Source organism: Grammomys surdaster, unplaced genomic scaffold, assembly GCF_004785775.1.
Source record: "Grammomys surdaster isolate TR1022 unplaced genomic scaffold, NIH_TR_1.0 127, whole genome shotgun sequence".
Classification (NCBI taxonomy): Eukaryota; Metazoa; Chordata; class Mammalia; order Rodentia; family Muridae; genus Grammomys; species Grammomys surdaster.
In genome coordinates this window covers 4,598,610-4,624,425 of record NW_021604585.1, presented here as the reverse complement: position 1 = coordinate 4,624,425, position 25,816 = coordinate 4,598,610, and the positions used below count along the sequence as shown (strand labels likewise).

Genomic DNA, 25,816 nt, shown 5'->3' with positions numbered 1-25,816 from the left:
AGGAGAGAAAAATTACTCTAGGGTGAAACCTGGATCCTGGCTTTACATTTAACTTTCTGCCAGAGACAGAGATAGATAGATAGAGGGACAGATAGAGTGACAGACAGAGACAGACAGACACAGACAGACAGACAGACAGACACACACAGAAAGAGAGAGAGAGAGAGAGAGAGAGAGAGAGAGAGAGAGAGAGAGAGAGAGCTTTAAAGGCCAGTGAATGGGAACACAACGGAGGAGTATTTTAAAGTCATGGGCCCCTAGGTAGCAGGTAGATATTGCTGCTCTTGCTCTGAGCATCCCTTCTGCTTTAGGAGTCTTGACAGGCATCATTTCCACAAAGATTACCTCGCTAGGCATAGCCTGACCCCAGCAACCAAGTTCAACTAACCTTTTCTTTTTACTCCCCTCACCGCCCCGTGTTTCATGGCCTTTTCTGTTCCCAGAGGGTTCTTGTCTCCACAGACCAAGGTGGGGTCTCCTAAAGGGAAGTTTAGGTTTGCCCTAAGCTTGTGGCTTGTGCATCATATTTAGACAGAAGGCTTATTACCAACAGACTGTCAGACGCCATCCTCAGAGTCCTTAGCACCCCCACTTAGAGATAAGGCCCCCAAATTTGCTCCTCAAGAGTCCTGGGGGGGGATGCTGATGCTGTAGCCTGGAGGCGAAGACAATGCCTTCCATGAAAGGAGGGGCTGCTGCGCTCCTTGGGCTCCCCCTTTCTTTTCATGTCTTCCAGTCCCTTTCTTACTTGTGAAATTTTCTCTTTTGTGTGACTGCCCCCTGCTTTTGGACCGCTTTTAACAGTCCCACTCCAGTCAGGGTCCTGAACATATAGGAGGGCGGCCTCTCCCCAGCCTCACGCAGCTTCCTTCTCTCAGCTTGTACCACTTTCCCACGCAAAAGCGTGACGGTTGCTTTCGCTCTAGGACTCCCGTCATCAAGTGAACTCTTTTTTTTTTTCAAGTTTGGGTAGGGGGATCAGGCTTCCTGTTCTACTGTACTTAGCAGCCCTGGAGCAGCTCTCCAGAGGTTGTGTAGAAGCCAACCTCCCTCCCCAGCACCCTGCGCGCCAAATCCAGCCTGGGGCGCAGGGCCATTCCGGGTGCCAGCTCTGCTCTCATATTCCATTTGGCTTCTGCTCCAGATAGTGAGGTTTCTCAGGGTGTCGAAAGCTCATGTCGAGGCTTCAGGCGCCAGAGCCCTGAGGGGGGCGGTAGCAGCGTCAGGTGGCTGCTCCCGGTCCCTGAGCGCCACCCAGTCACTTCCTACTCGGCGCATAGCCTGGGCTAGAGCAGGAGCCTTCTTGCACCTCGGCCCCAAGACCCGAGTCCGCCGGAGGTGCTGCGGTTTGGGACGGTGGCAGCGAGAGAAGCTGAGATGTGACCCCCTTCTCCTGATATTGCCATTGCCCTCTCTGGTGCCTGCCTCTGCGAACAACAGTCCGCACCAGCCAGCGAGCACTTGTCTGGATCTTCGTGGAGAAAAGAGCAACCACTGGGCGCTCGCAAAGCCTGGGCAGAAGTTTGGCTTGCCCTGGCAGCTGTGAAGTAGCTGCGTGAGAAGGGTGGGCTAGGAGACCGAGGGAGCCGAGAGCTAAGGAATGGGGTCTTAGCCTGCGCTAGGGTTGGGGAGAGAGAAGTCGAGTTGTTTCTCGCTCTCTCCCAGAGCCCGGGCGCGGGGCAGAGGGAGAAATGCTGAGCCCGCGTCCGGGTTCCTGCCTCCCCGGCAGCATCTTCAGCAGCAGCCTCAGCATCAGCACCGGCGGGACAGCGACAGCGGGGGCGGCGCAGGCGCACTGTGCCCGGCGGAGCCTGCAGTTCCCCAGCCCCGTGTGCGGCACCGCCACAGTCTGGGCAGCGGCGGCCGGGGGAGCGCTACTACCATGAACTGCTTGGTCCTCCTTCCCAGAGCTGCTCATCCGGGTCGGGCTGGAGACACACTCAGGGGACCCCGCCGCCGCCGCCGCGCCCCCTTTTCTTTCGGCTCCATCTCCACTACCTTTTCCTCCTCTTCTTCCACCTTTTCTTCCTGCTTCCCCCCCTCCCCCGCCGCGGATCCTGGCCGCTGCTTTCCAGACCCAGGATGCCGGGGGGCAAGAGAGGGCTGGTGGCTCCGCAGAACACATTTTTGGAGAACATCGTCAGGCGCTCCAGTGGTAAGGAGAGTTGCAGTTCAGAACATTCCCCACCTTCATCCCGCCCACGGCGCCCCCGTCCTGCCCATCCCATCCCATCCCTCTCCTAAGGGGGGAGGGGGTGTAGGCAGTAGTACCTGGTGGCTTAGGGTGGGTGGGGGCCATGAAGGAGGTGGTGGAGGGATGTAAGTTTCATCTGTTTCCTAAGAGAGATGTACCACCTCCCACCTGTCCAGACCTTATAGTAGGAGCTAGGAAAGGGGGGTGGGTAGAGCAGAGGTCCAACAGAATAGGTTTGAATTTCACTTTGATGATGAATCTCTCCTTGTCCCATCGCTTCATAAACAGGCTACAAGCGCTGACCAAATTCTTAGAGCCAGTTTTTGGAGGAAGCTTTCCTTTTAAGTTGGGAATGATTGGAAAAGTGGCCACTTCATCAAATTTAAGTCACTAGGATGGCTTTTGGACCCACTGTGCACATCTGAAAGTACCCTGCCTTAGGGCGAGTAGTCGGAATTGAACCCTAGATAGTCAGTCAGTGCTTGGAAAACGGGAAGGCAGTTACTCGGATCAAATTTGTGTTTAAAGTTTCACGTTTTATTTGCTTTCTTCATTGCGTGTTGGTTTATAGGTTACATCTTGCCTACTGCACTTGATCAGGAGAAGGACAGAAACAAAGCCATAGTTTCTGTGCTTTCAGAGCACTTGGGAAACAGATTTGAACAATATCACTTTGTCTTGCTCTCGAACATTAAGGCATCCTGCCTCTGAAGTGTCTTTAAAATGCCATCCATTTATGTGTGGTCAGATTATAAAAATTTGATCTACTGGGTTTATGCATTTTTAGTTGTTTTTAAAAAAACCTCTTTTCTATAATTTTTCAACTTTATAATCAAACTATATGGACTATCATTTAAGGGTTTCTCTTCAGAGCCCCTTTCTGGAGAACCATGAGAAAGATAATTCTGCACATGGATTTGAGTAGGAAAACAGTGGGAAGATTCTGCGAGGTTCTGTGATTATTTGTTCTGTCAATCGCTCATGGTGTATTTGGAGGCCTTACACAGCAGGTACAGTGAGGGTCACTTGTATGGATATGTGGCTAAGATCTTTATGTGGCCGTGTGTTAGAGAGGCACACAAAAATGATAGCAAACAACAGGACACAGATTGGTAGCTTAGACAACACCACTCCTTGGATTAGCATCTCTTTGGAAACTAGGCTTGAAATTGCATCCTTGGAATTGCAATAATATTAGGTGTCTTCTTTAGATGTTCACCTTGGAGTTTGGTTAGGAGCCTTGTGAGTCTTTCTTCCATGATAGTCAGTGTGTGATTCTGTGTAAGTCTAGAGCAGCAGTGACACATTTGGATTAAAAAAAATAGCTTATAGTACTGCACAGTCATTTTAATCCTGTAGTATTTTTAGCTACGCTAGTGTGAGGTTCATATGCACTTTCAGTTTTTATAACAATATAAATTAAAATAGAGGCACATAATGGCATGAAACATCTATATTAACCAACTGGCTTCTTTTATGAATATCTTATACAGATCTAGGATACAGGGAACATTACTGTTAAGACTATCAATTCCTGGGTGGAATTTAAAGGTTACTGGAATCAGCTATTTACAGGGTCATGGTGATTTTTTCCAAACTTCTCATCTTCTTGATTTATTCTACTTCATAGTTTGGTTTTTGAGAGGAGTTTTCGAGGAAGCCCTTAGAAAACCAGACCCATAGGCTCCCTGCCACTCTCCAGGGTGAAAAGGGAGATGCTGAGAGGTCCTGGATTGAAGTTTAATCATTGTAGCAGTATCGGTCACAACTTTCTCAGATTGGACCCAAGCTGAGATGGTCATAGAATACGTTTCTGTCAAATGTGTCTTGAAATGCAGATTTACGTCATGTGCATCAGATCTGTCTCCTCCCCTTGTCTCCACCTTTTGTCAACCGCCGAACATAAAATATTTTATCTTATTTCCACTCTGAGATTAGAATGGTTTCATTAACTTAGTGCTTCTTTCCCTCGTTAACAGCAAGGATGATGAGATTTACCTGCTTTGACACTTAGGAAGTCCACCTTTCATTGTCTATGCCCAACTTTAGTTGTCGGACAAAAACATTGGGATTTTTTTGGGAATGTGTTCGAGATTTGGGAACTATGCATGTCTGTCTATATGTAGTAAGCACTGAAAGGTCTCAGCAAGTACCTGGATTGAGAATTGTGGTCTGTGATTGTCTAGCCATTTATGGGGGAGGGCCTTCCAGCTGTCATTTCTACCTGATTTGGCAGAGAAATTGAAAAAATTCACCCTAAGAGGTTGTTTAATTAAGAGTAACAGATAAAGTTCCCTCCAAGATTCTCATAGATAGATCAGGTTTGTCACACTGAAGATTTAATCATTCACCAACTTCATACCATTGGAAAGGCACTGCTGGCAGGACTTTAGTTGAAGAAGTCAAGGAAGCAGCCTTCCCGGTTGATTTAAGAACTCAAGAAACAGAGGCTGCATTTATATTGATGAGCTCCCTTACTCCTACAATATCATTTTCTTCTGAAAGGATTAGATCTTGAGCCGAGTCAAATAAACATGTGTGCAGGAAGAGGCAGAGATGACATGAAAGGCTACGGACGAACAGTGGACAGACATCCACCCAGACATAGAGGTGGACACGGGAGGCGAAAAAAGTGCACAATTCACACAGAATGACAGAGATGGAGAGAAAACCAAAACCACGCACACCCACAGACAGAGACACACAGTCACACATAGACACTGAGACACATGTACATACAAAGACACAGATATACACATGAGAGAGAGGGAGAGAGAGGGGGGCACAGGAGAGGGAGGGAGGGAGTGAAGGAGAGAGGGAGAGGGAGCATATCAAACATTTGTTTTTGTCCATGGGTAGCTTGTGACTTGAAAGCCCAGGCGGCTAGGAATCTATCTACCAGACAACTTTTCGGTAATGCAGACCCAATGAGCAAGGGGAATGCCATATCTGCACAGAGATTTTAAAGCTCAAGATTTTATAATCAAACTCTGAAGTCCTTATCTGCAGTTTCTAGGGGACAGTGCCACCATCCACGTTCTGACTGGCCATGGTGGCCTCTCTGCTGCTGGTTTACTCTCTGGTTTTTCCTCCTTATTTAGTTGAGTGCTTTAGGCCAGAATTGCAAATTGTCAGTGGTGACTATAGCTATAAAATAAAGCAAAGTGAGCCATTGTGTAGGGTGGATACGTATACAATTTTTTGGCCAACTCAAAATAGGAGGAGCAAGGAATTCTCCCCCCAAGTTTTAAGATTAACGACTTGATAAAATAGATAAAAGGACTATGATAATCCTTAACTTGTTAAAACACGGAGAGCAAATTATTTTTGCAAAAATTTGTAAAGGTCAAAGTATAAAGACAACAGGAATGTTTAGGTAAGCATTAAAAATAGATTTTTGATTTTGACTGACATATTTATAGGCTGTGGTGTAGCATTTCAGTACTTGGGTACAATGTAGAATGTTCAGATTAAAGAAAGTGAAAGTCAGGAAGTGCATGCTGATAAGAGCCTGATATGGATGTCTCCTCAGAGGTCTTCAAGAGTCTGACATACTCAGAGGCAGATGCTCACAACTAGCCATTGAACTGATCATGGGGTTCTCAATGGAGGAGTTAGAGTGAAAACTGAAGGAGCTGAAAGGGTTTGTGGCCCCATGAGGAGAGCAACAATACTAACCAACCAGAGCTCCCAGGGTCTAAACCACCAGCCTGGGAGCACTTAGGGAGGGATCCAGGGCTTTAGCTGAATATGTAAGAGTGGAGGGCCCTGCTGGGCACAGGTGGAAGAAGAGAACCTTGACCTCATGAAGGCTGGATGCCCCAGGGGGTGGGAATTTTGAGGGTGAGGAGGTGGGAGTAGGGGGGGATAGATAGAGGTTACATCCACAGAGAAGAAGGAGGAGGGGTGAGGGGATAGGGGGTTCCTGGGTGGGTGGGGGATGGGGTAAGGGGACAACATATGAAATGTAAATAAAACATCCAATAGAAAAATCAAAAAAAAGAAAAAAAAGAAAATGGCATATCTACCTCCTTGAACAATTATTATTGCTTTGCCTTAGAAACAGTCCTACTGGTTGGTCTGAAATATCAGATTGTTAACCGTAGTGAAGTTTAAGTATAGATTTGGCTATTTGGATCAAAATAAACTACAAAGAAGGGAGGACTTGAGAACTGTGGTCAAGTTCACGACACCAGAGCAGCGCCATAATAGAAGGCCTGTTTCCTTAGTAGCTATGGATCAGATCAGTGCTTGGCCCCATAAGGAGCTCTTCCCTCTTTATGTGGTGGGTGTTCGTGCAAGCTATTTGTTAGTAAAAACTAGGTTGTAAAGAGATGTAAAATTGCAGGTAGAGTTAAGTACTTGAGAGACTTTTAGATGGAATATAAGTTTCAAAAGACAAAAATAATATTAAAGCACTCCTTGTTCCCATCCTTGTGGACAGCATATTTCACCTGTGTGTTCTTCCTGAATCCCTAATGAGCATCTAGCTATGGGTAGTTTGGGTGATGGTAAAGTAGATTGCTCTTTTTGAAAAATTATAAATTCAAATCAATATTTTTGATGTGAAGTTATCCACTAATATTAAAATACTAGTAAAATTAAGGAGTTCTTTCTTTTCTGAAAATCTAGAAGTGTTATTTTTCTTTTTGGAGGAGAAGGACTAAGGAAAGAAGAAAGCAGAGAAGAGAGTGCTTTAGTAGCGACTCGGCTTTCAAGAGGTCCTCAGGTGCTTCACTTTTCCATTTGTCTAGAGACGGCAGGCTGCACAGGCACTTCCTTTACTCTGTCACCTCTTCCTTGTAAAATGATTCCAAAGATTGTTTTCATGCTGTACCTGATATTTAGAAACAAGGTGGTATTAACAGAAACCCCCGGGGGGAAGAAACAGTGATCTTGGTATCAAAACAAAACAGGAAAAACAACTTAATTGCCACCCAACCTGAAAGGAACAGTGTTAGGCAAACAGGTTTTGTTGGCGATGTTATAAAGTTACTGATATATATATTTCCTTGAATGGCTTTCTGTTACAATTAAGACACTGTTCAGGAAATATTGATAAAACCACATATTGGTTTTGAAGGATCGGTTTACCCAAGTCTTATAATGTACCTACCACTTTAATGTTTAAAATATCAAAGAGGTTGAAATTATACTGACCGCTTCCTAAATTATATTGACGAATAACCAAGAACATCATCCATTTCTGAGTCCGCACCACATTACATAATGAGCCTGTGTGCAGTGCTGGCTAAGGGCTGCTCCCCCTGCACGCTCCTGCTCCCCCTGCACGCTCCTGCTCCCCCTGCACGCTCCTGCTCCCCCCTGCACGCTCCTGCTCCCCCTGCATGCTCCTGCTCCCCCTGCATGCTCTTGCCTTCACTAGTGTCTATCTTTTTGTTGGATTCCAGAAGTAGAATGTCTAAGAAATCCATTTATTTCACCCTCTTTCAGGCATTCTTCTAAAAAAATAATCCATTATAATTTTAATAGAAGGCAGTAGTAATTGGTAATGACTGAGTGGATTTCTACTCTGAAGCTCTAGCAATCAGTCAACACTGGTCTTGAGCTTTCATTGTGATGCTCTCTCGAAGGAGCTGTGGTCCGCACTCCCCAGAGTGAGCCTAGGGAGAGGTTGTGTGGCCACCAAGTTCGGTGGTTACCATTTACCACAAGAGGTCACTGTAGGTTCCACCACAATTAGTGATTAGATTAAATAGTCAGCTTCTTTCCTTTTTTCTCTCTTCTCCCTCAATCATGATGGGGCAGGGGAGGGGAATCTACATAGTGTTTGTGCATAAAAGGAAATACACAAAACATAAGGCAAACAAGAAAGCCCAGTGAAACAAGGTACTTATTAAAAGTTTATTTAAATTGGTGGCAATTGTTTTAAGACTAAACAAATATGATAGCAGTAAAATAGTAACTACTAACATGTGATATTGGCTAATCATACATCATGAATAGTTATAATGTGGCATTCATAATATGTGGTTTAGACTAGTAGTGAATTTATACCATCAAATGAAAATTTAATTATAGCACACGTTTTCAGTGTAATGGCAACATATGTGAAATACAAAGTTTTCAGAAAAGTTCCATGTGTATAATAGTTTAATCCCAGGGAGATGGCTGCATATTTACTATTTCAGCAGAATTTTTCCCAAACAGATGTTTTTATGTAATTTATGTTAGACTTGAGGTAGAGGCAGTTGTAACTGCACTTTACTGAAGGAGAGGGCACAGATTTAGAGTTATTTCCATATGTATGTGTAATTCTAGCCTTTTGATGTTTCCCAAAATTTGAAAATAAAGTTCAAAGCTAAAATAAATTATCTTCAAAGTTCCCCAGGTTGTTAAACTCTGAGAGGCATGGTTAGAAATGTATTACTCTGAGAGGTTCAGTTTCCTGTTGATTAACATGTACTATCAGTGGTGTAAGAGGCCAGACCTAGAAATATTTGATCAAGTTAAGGCTGCTATGACTATTACCATAATAAATTAGTATGTTAGACATTGCCTTAGCATTTGGCTACATGTTGATACTCAGACCTAACATCTGTAGTGATACATTTGCCTGAAGTGTAGGCAATACTTTTGTAATATACTAAGTTTTTCTATGGAAAGAAACAAATCAATGGACAAAATATCATAAACATGAACAAATGGTTTAAAAGCAATTTGAAATTTAACTAAAAATGATTTTTTGGTCCAATCAGAGAAATATCACTATTAAATGTAATGAAAGTCTTACGAGCTCTTTGAGAAGTAAGCGGTTTGAGATCTGAGCTTCAAAGCCGACTCCTAGAGGTGTCTGGCTAGAATGCTGTATATATAGGATCATGAAGTGTTGGGACATTAGGGCACCTCCTTGAGGATGCGGGTTACACCTGCACCCCATCTCTTCCCTATCTCCCTGTGCAGTACACAGAAAAGGTTGGTTGAGTAAGTGCAATTTGATTTTGGCTCCTAAAGTAACCAAGTTCAAAATTGATTCTTCCAAACAGCTCTGATTATGTCTGTGAAGGGAATTGGCTAAATGATTATGTAGCTGAAGGTGTTTATTTACTCACTGTGTGTATCTAGCACAGTCATATAGCACGGGGTGCCTCAGCGGAGCCCATGAGAGCCGGAGCCCATGAGAGCATGCTTGCATCCTAGTTCAAGTTGATGTACAAACAAAACATTCTCTATCATTTTCATTTTAACCTCCAGGGGCTAAAATGCTGGACTAATTTATATTTTAATAAGTGTTTATCAATTTTCATACTCTAATTAAATTATTTTCAACAACTTTGCAGTGAGAACTTATTGATCTTTGAAAGTAAGTTTTGTCTTTGGAAATTAGTCCTTGCCTGTTTAACAGAGTTTTACTGATGGTCAAAGCAGCTTACAGTCCAGCAAGCCAGTTGCTGATTGCCAAATGTAACTAAATATTGATCAACTGACTTGCATTGTAGGGAAAGGTTATCTTTTCTCCCAGTCCTTTCTGTCTATGCAATTCCTTTTACTTGGATAAATTAAAGCAGAAATAGCTCATTTTTTATATCTTATAACATTATAAGGATAGTAGGGCTCTGCATTGGGGACTAGACAGTCTGAAGGTAAGTTCCCTAAAGACAGTTACTACCTCTCTGCTTGACCTTCATGCAGTTTATGGTGAATTATTCAATGACAGAACAGAATCTTACTGAATATCTACTATGTGCTAGAAAGTGACGCAGAACAATGTCATGGTGATGTTTCTCTTTATGTACATGTTATTATGACATAATCGTCTTACCTACACCTTGTATCCTCACAGGTAACAACAGGACCTGACTTACATAGGTAGAATGATGGTTAAATATGTGCCAAATGCAAGGACAGCATTGAGCCCTTGGAAAACCGTGCATTGGTGCTGCCAGTTATTAGTTGTTTAAATCTTTGGATACCCCAGTTGTGGTTGATGTCTTCAGTTTTGAATTGCTGTTTCTGTCTAAATCTCTTTGCAACAGAGAATTTCCAGCTCCTGAGCATTCCTCTCATCTGAGTGCTTTCCTTTGGATTGTTACGGCCTGTGAGACTTCAGACACTATCTCCTCATCCCATCCTCTTCACACACAGATTCTGCTTCCTTTCATGGTTTTATGTTTTTCTCTCTTCCTTTACTAGATCCCATCTCCGTCCCCTCCTCCTTTTTTCTCCTGCCTGGTCCTTAGTGAGTCATGTTCTTCCCTCCATCTCCCCTCTGCTCTTCCTCATCCCACTTTCCAGAGCAGTCTTGTCTGAAGTCAGGGTTTGGCCTCTGTCTTTGTCTTGTATGGGCTGTGGCATCTGGAGTTTCTCTTCTTGTTCTTTTCACATGTCATCTAAACTGTGGCCTGACTTGGGTTTATTTACTTTTCATGTCAAAAATCCATCAATTTTCCGTGGCATTTCATCATGACAGTCTGAGATCACTTATACACTTTTGTCCTGTCTAGAAATCTTAGGTTTGTATTTGCCTTCTTACTTGATACAAAGCAGCTTTACTCCCCAAAGAACAAGATAAAGCCTAAGGGGTAAGGATTTTGCCACCCATTTCTCTTGCTGCTCCTAAAGATGCTGTGTGCACAGGCTGTGAACTTGGGGGCCTCACTGAATAGACTCAGACCACAGCCAACTCTTATGTGCTCAACATACAGAAATACAATGCCCAAAGGAGAATCAGCCTCATTAGCTGAGCTCGGAAACAGCTCAGCTTCCGGGAGTGAGGACCAAATTAGGGAGACTCTCTCATCCATACCCAAAACAACCTGTCTCAGCTGAGAGAACAGTCTTCAGGATAGCTGATAATTTTATGAAACTCTGCTGGGTGTTTCCAGAGCTTTCAGCCTTCTCCTCTGGCTCCGTCTCCCCATCATTCCCTGGCCTCACTTCTCACTGCCGCAGCAAAGCTTTTCAGAGTTTTAACTTGGGCCTGGAAGGGCTGCTGAGGAGATGAGGGCAGGGGGACTCACAGGTCCCAGATATTACACTGTACCTCATAGATACAGCTTAATACAGACTTGCTTTTCATAATTTTTTTTGATAAGGTAGAATATGGAAGACTTTTCTACCCTTTTGTGACCCAATGAGGGCACAACATTAAATAACTGGAAGCCTCTAAGGTCATCAACTGATCTTTAAAGTATTGGTCTCAGTTGATCAAGAGTTCCCTAATGTAGAGACAAACTCCAACAGACAGATGAACAAACAAGACACCGGAGTACCACCTTGCAACCTCCAAACCACACATTGCTTAGAGTAAAGGAAGAGTCAGCTTAGTCAGTACCTGGACATGCTCTGTGAAGACAGCACACACCAGGGACTCCAATCTCTGTGTAACCGGTCCTGTGAAAATGTCCCAGGGAGGAAAATGAGTTGAACTTGTAGATAAGAGTCTTTCCCTTAGACAACCAGCTCAGTGGTTCTCAACCTTCCTAATGCTGCAACCCTCTGGTACAGTTCCTAATGTTGTGGTGACCCTCCCCGCAACCAGAAAATGATTTTCGTTGCTACTTCATAACTGTAATTTTCCTACTGTTATAAACCATAATGTAAATAACTGATATGCAAGGGCTGGAGAGATGGCTTAGCAGTGGCTGCTCTTCCAGAGGATCCAAGTTCAATTCCCAGCACCCACATGGCAGCTTACAACTGTCTGTAATTCCAGTTCCAGAGGATGTGGTACTCTTACCAGATATACATGCATTCGAAACACCAAAGCACATTATCTGATATGCAGATGGTTTTAGGCAACCCCTGTGAAAGAGTCACTCAATGTCCAAAGGGGTCATGACCTCCAGGTTGAGAACCACTGAATTAACTCCTGTTCCATAGAACATAGAATGGAAAATACAGGAAACTGAAACAAACAAAATAAAACAACAACTTTTCATCTGAAAAGAGGAAGCTTAAGTTGAGAAAATGCCTCCATCAGGTTGGCCTACAAGCACATCTGTTGCGACATTTTCTTGATTAATGATTGATAAAGGAGACCCAGCCCACTGGGAGCACTGAAACCCCTGGGCAGGAGGTCCTATGAAGTAAAAGCAAGGTAGCTGAATGGGAGTCTGGAGAACAAGCCAGTGAGCAGTGCTCTTCTGTGATCTCTGCTTCAGTTCCTGTCTCCAGGTTCCTGCCTTGAGTTCCTGCTCTGATTTCCTTTCAGGATTAACTGTAAGCTGTAAGCTGAAGTAAACCCTTTCCTCCCTGAATTGCTTTTGATCCTGGTGTTTATTACAGCATAGAACCAAACTAAGATATCTTCTTTTTTCCTTTTTCCCTTTCTTCTTCTTCCCTCCCTCCTTCCCTCCCTCCTTCCCTCCTTCCTTCCCTCCCTCCTTCCCTCCTTCCCTCCTTCCTTCCCTCCTTTTTCTTTTCTTTTAACCATGTGTCCAAGTGAGATTGGTTTTAGCTGAAATTCTTCATTAGGTTTCCTGCTGTTGATGTTTGATTGTCTTAAAAGGTTAACTTTCAAGAAAGCATATAATCTCTTCAGGAAAGATTTTTGTAAAAACAATGTTTATTTTGTAGACATCAAAATGAGGCCTGAGTATCAAATAAGTAACACATTTCTCTCCCAGCAAACACATCTGGACTGGTTTAGCTCTTATTCCCCAAGATTATATAACTAGTGGATGTCTAAAGCTTTAGGTATTTTAAGACATTTCATTGGGATAGGATTCAGTAACAAGCTGTCATTAACTACCTCAAGGTGAATGTTTCATGTTTTGTAAGTCAATGGATCATGCAGGCAATCTTGGCAGCTGTGTTTTGTGCTAATGATTCTGACCAGCATAGTTCTTAGAAATAGATCTCATGAGCAAAACAGTCCTATTAAAAGTGGAAACTGGGAAGGAGTCATGGCCCAGTGAGTAAAGTACTTGCTCTACAGGCGTAAGGATCTGAGGTTGGGTCTCCAGCACCCAGAGAGAAGTGAGCATGGCTGTGTATCTGTAATCCCAGTACTGGGAGAAAGCAGATGCTGGTGAGGTTGATGGTTAACCAGTCTAGAGAAACAGCAAGCAGCTTCAATGAGAGACCCCATCTCGACAACAGAAGGTGGAGAGAGATAAAAGAAGGCATGTGACATTCATCTCTGGCTTCAACATGCACACGTTTGGGTGCACACCTGTGCACACATACATATAACACGCACAAGTACCAATTTAACGTCTGAGTTTTTTTCTCTTGGTGGAAAAAATATTCTCGGTAAGAGTTCTATTCTTTCCAACAGTGGATTTTCAGGACTAGATGTTGAAATAGCTCCTGCTTTCTGATCCACATTGGCTAAGTGAAGAATGATGAAGTTAACACCATCAAAGAAGCACAGAAACTTGAAAATGTACCTTTGATCTTGAAGGAGATGAAACGTGGAGGCATATTTTTATCTTTGATGACAGCTGAACACGTTTGAATAAATTAACAGGTTTTTTTTGCATATTCCAAACTCCCACAGTGATGGTCTGCTTAATGTTGCCAATAGTATTAGATAATAATTAGTCTCAGTTTGGAACATATGAAGTGCATGTGTTTATACACTGTCTGTATTGTTATAGAATTGTAGGAAAAGGTGTATTTTGTAAGGAAGTAAAAGAGACCAGTCTTTTGTAAAAGTGGGAAATGCATGTACCAGAAATCAACACTGTAGATGGGGACATTACACATAAATAATTTATGCCTTTTATAAGCCATATGTATCAAGATTTTGTTTAACCCAAATAAAATGTGCTATGTATGCTTCAGGGACTTTTCTGTTACTGCCACATGAAACTTAAAAATGTCTATAAATATCATTCACCCAGAAGACAAGCTCAGAAAAGTAACATTGGCTCCCTGACTCAGGTTCACAAGTTTTCAGATGCTATTCAGAGTGTGGAAAGTCTGCTTAAGTTTGCTTATTATCATATTAATTATTGTTAGTAATATAGTTTTTTCAAGAAATACGCCTAGCTGAGTTCTCATATACTTTCTAGATAAAATCTAAACATTACTTTATAATTGTAATTACTTTGTGACTGTCTTAATAGGAATAGAAATGCGTATTTGATTCTCCCAGCAAAGATTGATGTGTTATATTGTGATGTACCTTGACTTCAGGGATCTCAGGGACTGGAAGTGGGGAGCAGCTGTGCAGCAAACACACAAAGAACAACTACCTCAAAACTATGGCCTGAGTTTTGAAGGAAAAGGAGAGAGTGCCGAGGTCCCAAGTATCAGGGACTAATTTTGATTGGAAGGCAATGAGGTAACTGGGAAGAAGATTATTGTAGGCAGAGGAAACAGGCAAACATTCCCAAGGAGAGAAAACGGAAATGTATGGGTGCATCTGTGAAGCTATAGACGGATGACAGTGGGCAACATGAGGAGAAAGAGCAGTTGGAGGCTATGTAAATCCACCCCCCTCCTGCCCCAGGTCTCCTGAACACTGGGCTGCTTGTCTGAAGATTGTGAAGGGGCAGATACATGATCATTGCAATGGCTCATGGAAGAAAGGATGGTGGTTTGGCTTGGGAGAGTAAAAGTTGTACACTTTATCCACAGAGCCATTTCCCCAGCTAAAATGTGATGGACCCACATAGACATACAGAAAGCATCTGAGAAGTCAAGAAAGCTAGCCTACTCACTGCCCCAACGATTCCCATAATGATAACTTTTGTTTGTCATGATAAGAGCTAAACTGTCTTAGCAATCTCAGCCTGCTGTACAGCATCAGTACTCCTGTCTTTATGACATACCTTAGACATCTGGGCTTGTTCATCTTCTATGGCTCCAAGTTTGTTCCCTTCAATCTACTTCTCTGTCCTGATTCCATTGTTAATGTCCTGGCATTTCCCGAGCCAAAACAGTAGCATGATAGAACGTCAAATGTTGTTGGAGTAGCCCAGAAGAAAGCCATTTTCACCCACCTGAACTTCTGTAGAAAAGAAGAAGTTGCCCAACATGACTTTATGGCATTTTCCTGACAGCTTATGACCTCTCCTCTTTCAGAGCTTTCTGTCAGCATGGGTTTCTGATCTCCTTATAGATGGGATTAATATGTAGGAGGGTGAACTCCAGTATAGTTATCTTCCTATCTCCTGAAGAAGTCATTCTGTGAAGAAATGCTTCTTGATGCTAAAACGAAGCCAAACAAAGTAAGAGCTCAATGCAGCTGAGAAACAGGAATAGAACAGAGAGTTGCAGCGAGTGATGCCTGCTTCTGTCCTTTCCTGGTACCAGGCTCCATTTGCCTGTGTTTACCAGCCGAGTCCTATAACTTTCCTGGACTGCTTTTCTATCTGTAGAAAAGGAAGGAGAAGGTATGCAAGACAGACGCAACATTACTCTTAGGGATCATCCTAGGTTCTTTTCAAACCACAGGTCCTGGTGCAGAAGGTCTAGGGTGGGTCTCAGATGCTGTGTTGCTTCTACCAGGTGATTCTGGTGTGGGCTCGTGAGAGATAAGGGCTCAGATCAAAGTGTCCCAGACATTGTTGAGCAGGAGACTTATCTCCTGAGCTGTATTTTTTTTTTTCATTCTACCCTTAGGGAGTCCATTCAGTGCATCTACATTAGAATCTCGCAATCTCTTCTTTTGACACTTGTATTAAGATTCTATTGCAGCTGCCAGCATTCAGGAATAACTACACTAGCTAGATGAGTGAGTGTAGCTCCATCCTGGGTACACACTGGAACCACTTGAGAAGATTTAAAAATAAATAGCAGTGTTTGGAGGTTCCTTTCCTGACCAACTAAATTAGAAACTCCAGGGCATGAGAACCAGAATGACAACCCTTATGCTCCTAACTTGAAGGTCCTTGACTCAAAGTGGATCGAGACTGAGTGGATCAAGCGATCAAGTGTGATCACGGTCTCTACTGAGACTTGCAGTTCTTCATACTTGCTTTTAACTGATAAATTATGTGGATGTATTTGTGGGACCAATATGTTGTCTTGATGCATGTATGCACTGTAGGGTGATCAAATCAATCTAATGACTGTCCATCACAGCAAATATGTGCCTTCTCTTTGGGATAAGAACATCAAAATTCTACTCTTTTACTAAATTGGAAAAGAACAGTGCTATTAGCTCATCTTGCAACAAAGCACCAGAAACTACAGTCCCTGTGCCCACTTCCTGTGCTCTTTTGCTCACCTCTTTCCCCTTTTCAGGCTCTGAACATTTTTTCTCTCCTTTTCTATCCAAAGTTTTTCAGATTTCTTGTGACCCTAAGAAACCATTTTGAATCAAGTATTTGGATTTTAAGTTTCTAGTGCTTGAAAGTAAGTTAACTGTTTTGTTTCACATCTATCTTTACCTAGGTTGTACTTTCAAGCCCCAAGCCTTTGTAGAAATCTGTCCAAGCACTTGCGGATGCACAAAATTGTAGCTTCTGAAATCCCAGCCTCGTGGTTGACAATCACACCTGACTCATAGGCATGTTACAAGAACCATATTTGTGTATTTGAGCCTTCTGGAAGTGACATTTTGTAAACACCTTGAAGAGACGGAATAGCCTGCATACCAAGGGAAGTTCAATATTCTGGAATCCATGGCTTTGTGTGCTACAAAAGTGAGGACACACTAGAGCTAGACTCGCTGTCAAGACTGGCTGCTGCTGCTGCTGACAATGATGATCACTTAGAATTCTGGGAAATTTTCTTAACCATATCATGCTGAAGACAGTCTAGGATAATCCCACCTTCTAGATTCTAACTTATCTCCTTTGCAGTGAGCTAATTTATACTCAAATTTCCTTCACCCACTCTGCTTTAAAGCTGAAAGAAACTAAACATTTCTGGGAAGTAATTTTAATTAGATTTTCTCCTGTTCTTAATATTTATTAATGATATAGCATTTCTCATTTGTTAAAACAAGAAACGTATGACTTCAAGGAGACAGTAATACGAACATTGTCTATACACAGAATGTTTTGCCTAACACATATGCAAATTTATAAAATGGGCTCAGCAAATTCTAACTTAGCTGTGTTTAGTTTTCACTTTCTATTTACTTGTAATTTACCTCTGCCTGATACAAATGTCCAGGTTTCAGTTTGTAGGTCCAACATGAAGAAGTGTTTTTTTTTTTGTTGTTGTTGTTGTTCTGTGCTTGCACACACGGGTGCTCACCCTCACCCCCAAACACACTGTTAGCTGTCTCTGCACTTACAGCACAGTTGGAAAAAAAAATCTTGCAAATAGTACACTATAATATTTTATGAAGATTTTTTTGCTCTAATAGTTTATGAAGATTTTGCTTACATTGCTCTTTATTAGTCTCCATAATTACACAGAGGGGTGCTTATAACTATTGCTAATTTGTATATGTAGAAACTGAGACTTTAATTGAAATCCCCAGGTCTTTAGTGTTACTCGCTCAGTAACGTTGAGCATCAGTCTGGACGTGGCCAACGGGACTTTGATTTTTGTGAAAGTTTACCAGATGATGACTTCTTATATGAGCAATATGGCAAATTTGTTCAATTATGTTTTTTAAATAAAATAGTCAGAAATGAGAGTAAGAGTTCTTACAGTTGTCCTCCATAAGGGCCAGCGTCATATCATTGAGATCCAGCAGGAGGGACAGGAAATGGCATAGTCTAATTACTTTACTCTCATAGTCTAAATGGCTAGTTTCAAGTTTGAAGCCCAAAGAGGAACAGAAGATACATCTCCAAGACTATTTTAAAAGCTTATGACAGCCTTTAAAATTCTGAGTTATTAGTTCTGATTGGCTGTGTAAGCAAACACTAGTGTATACCCAGGGAATATCTAACTCTCCATATTGAGTGTTATTGATGTAACTCAGTAGATATTTTAAAAATGGATTTGAAACAATGTAAAAATGTCCATTGACCAGTTTTGGTTGGAACTTCTATTTTTGCTTCCGTGAACAACTCTGCCTCCATACCACTAAAAGGAATAGGCCTTCCCTGCCGGAGTTGCTTTTGATTGTCTCTTTCATCTGTAATCTATCTGCTTTTCCATCTAAAGCAAAAAAGTGACTTCGCTTCCCCCAGAAAGAGTTTGATTATGCACATGCCTCAGCCAAGAGTTAGATCTTGTAGCTGGTGAATCAGGAAGATGGGAACAGAGATGCTTCCTTGGTTAAATGTATGGGATGCAACATCAGAACAACATCCCGGGTTAGATGTAAGGGATGCAGCATCAGAACAACGCATCACTGAGCGAGGGTCCTGCTTTTGTTGATTGTTTTGTTATCTCATGAGATGCTGGTGAATGTGTGAAGCACACCAGCCCCTGGTGGGGACTGATGGCTGCCCTGCTGAGCTACAGTCTTCGAGATGGTCCCATTGAAGAGCAGTGGAAAGCCACTGAGCAGCAGCAGGAAGATAGGCAGAGCCAAAATGGAACAAGCAGAGCTCTGCTTCTAAACCTAACAGATGTTTTGAAACAAGACTCTTCATGATGTAGGGAGGTCTGCAAAGCCTTCGGAGGGTTGCATAAGGCAGGCTTTCCATCGATTCGGTGAAGTTTAGGACACTTCAAAATTGAAACAGATTATAAAATAGTACATGTCATTGAGTAAGTGTTGTTTAAGAAATTTTGGGGGGCTGTGCCTTTGTGTGCACACACATTTCTTGTGCGTTTCTTTCAGTGAACTCCCATTTACAAAAGCTGCTTTCTAAGCAGTTTCTGGGAGGAAAAAAAGCCCAGCTGAGCAAGCATGTTAGAGTTTCAACCTTTCTTCTTCTCTTTTTAAAGCACATGGGATCCTTGTTCCCAGGGCATTGGGAATTCTTTCGATCAACAAGTAATATATTATATTGCAAATTTAAAAAGTTTTTAAATAAGCAATTAAAGATATACATTTTGTATCTATTTATGGTTAATAATATGATGTTTTAGTATGTGAGTGTATTGTAGAGAAGCTAATCGAGCTACTTAACACATGTACTATACCTCATATCTTTTTTGTTATCGAGAATAAAATCTACTCCCTTGTGACTTCAAATATACAATATATTGCTGTAACTATAGTTGCCATGGAAACTGTAGTTCTCTCAAACTTACAATTGCCAACTAGTTTTATGTCCTTTGATTATATCCGTCCAGTTCCCCTACCCTTCAGTCCCTGGTAACTTAGCACCATTTTTTGTTCTCTCTGTTTTGTGTATTTCAATTTTATATTTTATATGTAAATGGAATCTATGTAATATGTAAATGCAAAGACAAATGCAGTATTGGTCTTTGGCTTATTTTGCTTAATGTGATGCCACCAAAGCTCACCCATATTTTTGCCAGTGACAGGGCTCTCTGTTTTTGAAGAATGCACACTTTTCCATTTTACATATATAATATGTTTTGTTCAGCCTCTTGTATATGGTGTGCAAATAGAGGGTGTGTATGAGTGGTGGAATGTGTGTGGTCCTCAGTGAATAGAGGAAGATAGGGTTGAGGGATAGAGGAAGCAGAGTTGAGGGTCTCTTAAGTGTTTGATAGGCAAAGGATTGCAGAAGTATGAGTAAAGAGTTAGCATTGCCAGTGAGCATATGGAATTGATAAAGAAACTAATGTGAAACCAACAGTGTGGACTTTAGGAATAAGCATCAATACGCTTATATTAGAGGGAGGGGTGCTTATAAGCCTGGGGTTAGATTTGAGATCTGATGATGTAAGCATCTCGGCTTTCTGAGCTGTCTGAAGAGACATGGGGTTTCAAGAAGATGAGTTGATGTTGGTTTGAATATGAGACTGAAATTTAGGAAGAATTGCAGCCACATGGCTTACCACGACTTTCAGATACCATGCATGATTAGATAGATTAGACAGGGTAGCCTAACCTGGGCTAAGAGAGAAAAAGACATCATTTTTGACAGTTATAATCGATGCCCTGTATAAATGAAAACACCACACTCTTAAAGAGGAATTTAAGCTTTCTGACTCATCTTGGCCGGAAGCAGCTAATCTTCATCATGCTAGCTGCGTTCTCCGAGGGATACTGTTAACTGTTCTCGTAATGAAGACTTAACTCAAATGTCAGTGTTTAAAAAAAAATGCACCAAAGGGAGAGGAGTATCTATTATCCTTTCATGTTTTCCGAGCTTATGTGCAGTTAAGTGTTCTTTAATGTACAGTGTGATCAGTTTGGACAAATGTTCACATGTGTACCTCAACATAGGGAGCACGTTCATCTCCCAGAAAGTTGTTATTATCATCATTTATTTATTATTTATTTATTTACATCCCAGATGTTACCCCCTTCCAGTCCCCCCTGGTGGAGTTCCTCCCCCCTCTCTCCTCCTCTTTGGCTCTCCCTGTATCTCCCCCTTTCCCCCTGTGCATCAAGTCTCTGCAGGATTAGGCACATCCTCTCCCACTGAAGCCAGACATAGCAGCCCCTCAAAAGTTATTATTATTATTTTTCCTTCCTGTAGTCCCTCCATTCCTTTCAGAAATCATTGTAGGTAATTAGCATAATCATTACCTTAAGCTCCATCACAACCAGTGAGAAGGAAATGCTGTGTGGCTCCCTGTCGCCACTGCCATTGTCACCGTAGCTTTGTCTATATTTACGTTTTATATGGATGATATTTTTTCTGCCATCATTCTATCTATCTATCTATCTATCTATCTATCTATCTATCTATCTATCATCTATCTATCTATCTATCTATCTATCTATCTATCTATAGATATATATGTATGCATAAGTTAACCTACACCGTGGCACACACCAGAAGCTTGTTCCATTATAGACTGAAGCAGTGTTCCTTATATAAATTTGACCCCATTTAAAATCCATTTTTGATTGGCATTCTTTCCAGTGTTTGGCTACCTGAATGAATCTGATATGAATGGTTTTCTTTCCTTTTTTAATGTTTTTTTTCCTTTTGTTCATGTGAGTTTTCATTGTACTTGAGTAAACAAGTAAGATGGGCTTTTTGGGTTACAGATGTATATTTAACTTTACAAGAAATTGTGCTTGAAACTGCTCGTAACATTATTTCTTTTGTTTGTTTGTTTTTTGTTTTGTTTTTTCAGTTTTTTTCTTTTTTTTATAATTCATTTTTCTCAAATTGTAATTCATTCACACAGGGGTTATAAACACAGAAAGGCAGGATGTGGGGAAGGGAATGACACTGGAGTGTGGGTGATCTGGGGAATACAGATATCATCAGAACCGGGTATCGGCTGGGTGAAGGTTCAGGGGACAATTCACTATGACTCTGCCTATGCCTTATCTAAGTTGGTATTATCTGCCCAGGCTACCTATTTACAGGGTCTATGACTACTCAGGCTGGTAAATTTCCACAAAAGCTGCCTGTTTACATTAGCTTATAGCCATCTGTTTCAATGTTTTTCCACTGAGACCCAAGACTTGGTGTTAGTATACATGTATGACAAACCTATTGCTGATTTTAGGCCTATGGCTGATTTTAGGCCTTCAGTGGGTAAGCAGGGCTGCCCCTGACATTTCCTCCCTTCTCTAAGTATAGAAGGGCTGTGGCAATTCTAAACTTGCGAAGGCGGGGATAGAGGCCTGACCTCCAGTATTTGAAGGGGACCTTGTTATGGCTCCCATCCCCCTGTCGTTGTCCAGTGAGGCATGAGGGCCATACCCGTCCCAATGTCTTTTTCCTGGAGAGGGGATACTTTTGACATCAACCCCTATGCAGTCAGGCTTGTCCCTCAGGGAACCCAGATAGATATTTTTATCTTTTTTTTTTATATTCCCTTGCAGTGCTTAGCCTCGCAGCCTAAGCAAGAATTCAGATCGCCTGACAGAGGGGGTTCTGGGTGGCACCTCTCTGCTTAGTCTAGGGGCAGAAGTCCCCCCTTTTAGGTTGGGTGGAGATGGGTTTTGGAAACATCCTGTATAAAGTAACAACCTCATCTTGAGTCTCGTGGTCCTCTATAGCTAACTTATGATAATGTATCTGAGTAGGTTTTGCTACCAAATTATTTATCTGTTGTATCACAGAGTTAGTCCGCCTATTTGAGGGTCAGGGACCAGCAGAAAAAAGCAAAAAGAACCCAAATAATGGTCCCAAGATGGGAGGAAATAGGGTTGACAACCTTGGAGAGGCTGCAAACCAATTCTTGTACCAGCCTTCATCTGTCTCTTTCTCTCTCTGATTTTTCTCAGGGCCTTCACTACCTGTTTCATGCTCTCTTTAACCCTCCTTGTCTTGTCTATGTAAAGGCAACCTTCTTCTTTAAGGGCTGTACACAGTCAAGAGCTGTACACAGCCTTTTCTATTGTAAATCAAGTCCAATAAGGATCTTTGCGATTTTAGGGGGTTTCTTCAGACAGCGAAACGAGGGATTTCTTCCGATTAGTGATGTCAATCTCTAGCTGTTTGATGTTCTTGTCAGTGGCCCTTCAAAGGTCTGAGTAGTATAAGTTCGGAGGCCAGCATCTGGATTAGAACTTCTAACAGCAGACGTCACGGGTGATTCATTTTTACCTGGGATGCTGCCTGAGTTAAAGCTCCTGGGAGTCCCTCTTTCTCTCGGTTTTCTGGGTTGGGTGCTGAGCTGCCGCCTGTGACCTGCTCTATGCTCAGGCCCAGACCAGAAGTCCCGTAACATTATTTCTTATAACATCTTATATTTATATCTAGGTCCAGTGGTCCCATATTCTTACCAGTAATGCTAATATTAGTTAGCCTTTGTAGTTATTCTGGTGGATGAGTGCTGGGCTGTCACTGTGATATTAGTCTGTACCGTCTTCACGTCTTGTGAATGGGACCATATGCTATTGGCTGTGGCACACCTTGAGACACCCATTCAAATTATCTCCCTAGCATTTTGCAAGAATTCTGGGTTGACATCAGGTATCAATATTATAAATATTTTTTTCCTAGATTGTAGGTTTCCATTTTATTTTCTCAACAATGTTCTTGGATGAGGGTTTGATTTGCATCTTGAATGTGCCCAATTTATCAATACGTTCTTTTATGTTGATTACTATGAGTTTTATATGATAAACTCTTGTATTCCTCAAGATTGCTAAATTTCCTCTTGTGTTTTTTTCCCTGTATTTTTTTTTTAATTTATGACTTTCATTTTTGTTATGAGATCTATGACCTTTTACCTTTTAGCCTTATATGACCTGGCTCCATCACCCCATCAACTGTCCCTTCTGGGAGTCTTTTCAGGGAGGACAGCTAAAAAGGCCCCTCTTTTCTAAAGGATTTGTCTTTCTTCAATTTCTACCCAGTTTTGGTCATGATTTCTCTCCAAAGGCATTTCTCATACATCATCTTGGACTTGATTTAGTATCTGTTCTCTAGATCGTTTTGATGGTTGCTTTAATATGTACTTAATATGTGAACTTGATAAGAGCAGCACAGAGTATGTTCTTTTACCTTTTCTTCCACTCTGAAACCTGACTCAGAGGTCCGCCTTTTGCATAGCAATGATCACTTAGCAAATGTTGACTTACATTGTTGGTTTTGGGAGTACCAATTCTGAGTCAGGATTTCAAACCTGTCATTTACAATTTACTTTCTATTTTTAGATTCTACCTGAAGAGGAGACCAAAGGAGATTATTTTATAGTAGATTTTAAAAGTAGAGTACTCTTTTTACTTTTAAAGTTCTTTTTAAGATGTTTATTTAAAATAGTTTCCATTTGTATGTTATTATTATTTTAATTCATTTTCACTTTATTATCGTGAGACCATTAACATAGTTAAAGTCACAGCCTAAAACTGTTGTTTTTTTTCAACCACAGTTAATACCCAAATATACTTTTTTGAACTAATTTTACGCCTAAAACAAACCTATTTTTCTGTGTAAAATAGAGCAGCAATATAAACTACATATATTTGCTAGGTTCTATGCCACACGTAGAACTGATAGATTTGCATACCTTTTGATATTTGATAGATTTTGGATGACTTTTATTTCCAAAGAGGACTCATTAATGCTTTTTTAGATCAGATTTTTTCAAGATCAAGTAACATAACAAACAAAGAATTTGTCCCATCAAATCTTATTTGTATTAATAGCATTTTTGGAGAAACATACTCAGCTTGTCTCTGTTATAACTTCACTTAATTTGTGAAAAAGAGACTTCAGCCTATTTAATAAATGAAGTCAGACATGTTTAGTCATCAGTACTACTGGCCACCAAGCACACTCTTCTTCCTTTAGACACTTGACTGCAAAGAGGCGCCATTCATTGTGTTTAGTGGGGATTTTGGCTTGTGATATAAAGCTTGGTGTTATTGCAGAGGTCATTGGTCACCATGTGGCTTATTGCACACATTATATTATTTGTCTCACACCTACAGCCATTGCGTCTGCTCGTCTTATAAAATTTTCTTTTTTGATCATTTGAAAGACAAAGGTTGTTCGATAAACTAAATAATTCTCTTTCTTCTTTAGAATCAAGTTTCTTACTGGGAAACGCCCAAATTGTGGACTGGCCTGTAGTTTATAGTAATGACGGTTTTTGTAAACTCTCTGGATATCATCGAGCTGACGTCATGCAGAAAAGCAGCACTTGCAGGTAAGTGGATCGAACAACTTTGAAATCTTTTCCAAATATGAACAAAATTCTGAGATTGATGAGAGATTTGTGTTTACTTATGACAGGGTGAAAATATGTGTGAATTCATTGTGAATAGCAAATATGAATTTTAGGAGCTGATTCTGGTAACTTTTGCAATGGAAGACTTTTGCTTATATATGAATTAATTTGCTCATTAAAATTTTTTGTCACCTACAATGAGCCAGCAGGCTGCACAGATTGTGAGTGATCAGAGGAGTAGTCAGTATTATGGAGCCACTGATGACATTGATATCTCTGGAGCAATTAAAATAGTCTCTAACAAAATAGAAAACATGACCCATCCAAGTGGAGCATAGTTCACAAGAATGAAAAAGAACAAAAACGAAGCCTATCAATTACACCGAGCCAATCACATGCCTTTATAGTGTTGATATAGTCAACCTAGCTGTTTATTTTGTTTTATGTAAAACAGAATTTGACATTATATTAGTTATGACAACTTTAAAAATAGCCATATCTGCTAGATTATGGAAAATTGTGATAAAAGGGGATCATAAAACAAGCAAGCAAACAAACAAAGAAACCTATGTATAAGGAACTACTTTAGAATCTAAAACTTTTCCACCATATTTCAGTAAGGACAGATGGGACCCCACCCCCATCCCCTGCCACCACTTTAGATTTTCTTTAAATTTCTCACTTAACTAAGTGTTGGAGTCAAATTATTTTGGAACTGTAAAGGATCTGGACTTTTCTTTCTGGTTCAAATTCTAAGAAAACATAGAGGGTGCTATGTTAAGGGACTTGGCCAGAGAAGCAGAGAGATTTCTGGGTTTTTTCCCAACCCACTTATACTGAGATACAGTGTGTGTGTGTGTGTGTGTGTGTGTGTGTGTGTGTGTGATCATGCATGCATGTGCTATATATGTGAATGATCTGCATCTTCATGAAGTCTAAATCTGACACTACACAGAAAAACTTAAATAACCTTTGCAAAACACATTCTAGCACTCTTAAACCAGTTGAACTGTAGTCAGCCAAAATGGGTATGCAGGGCCAGTAGTTGGCAAGTTAAGCCAGAAGCTTAGATGATTTTAATGTTTATCAAGGATTGAGAAACAATCTGTTCACACTTCCTCACCCCCC

The 25,816-nt window shown here is 41.3% G+C and overlaps 1 protein-coding gene across 2 annotated transcripts in view; it reads left to right on the top strand.

The window, feature by feature from the left end:
- Window positions 1-1,278: 1,278 nt before the first annotated feature.
- The window catches only part of Kcnh5 (potassium voltage-gated channel subfamily H member 5), a 272,960-nt gene continuing 248,422 nt past the window's right edge, over window positions 1,279-25,816 (top strand). Inside the window, exons 1-2 of one of the 2 annotated variants that reach the window (XM_028789568.1) lie at window positions 1,279-2,155; window positions 24,544-24,667. In XM_028789568.1, coding sequence (XP_028645401.1) covers window positions 2,083-2,155; window positions 24,544-24,667 — 197 coding nt within the window. In that variant the 5' untranslated portion in view covers window positions 1,279-2,082. The remainder of the gene's footprint in view (window positions 2,156-24,543; window positions 24,668-25,816) is intronic. The other variant, XM_028789576.1, reaches the window with a different exon arrangement.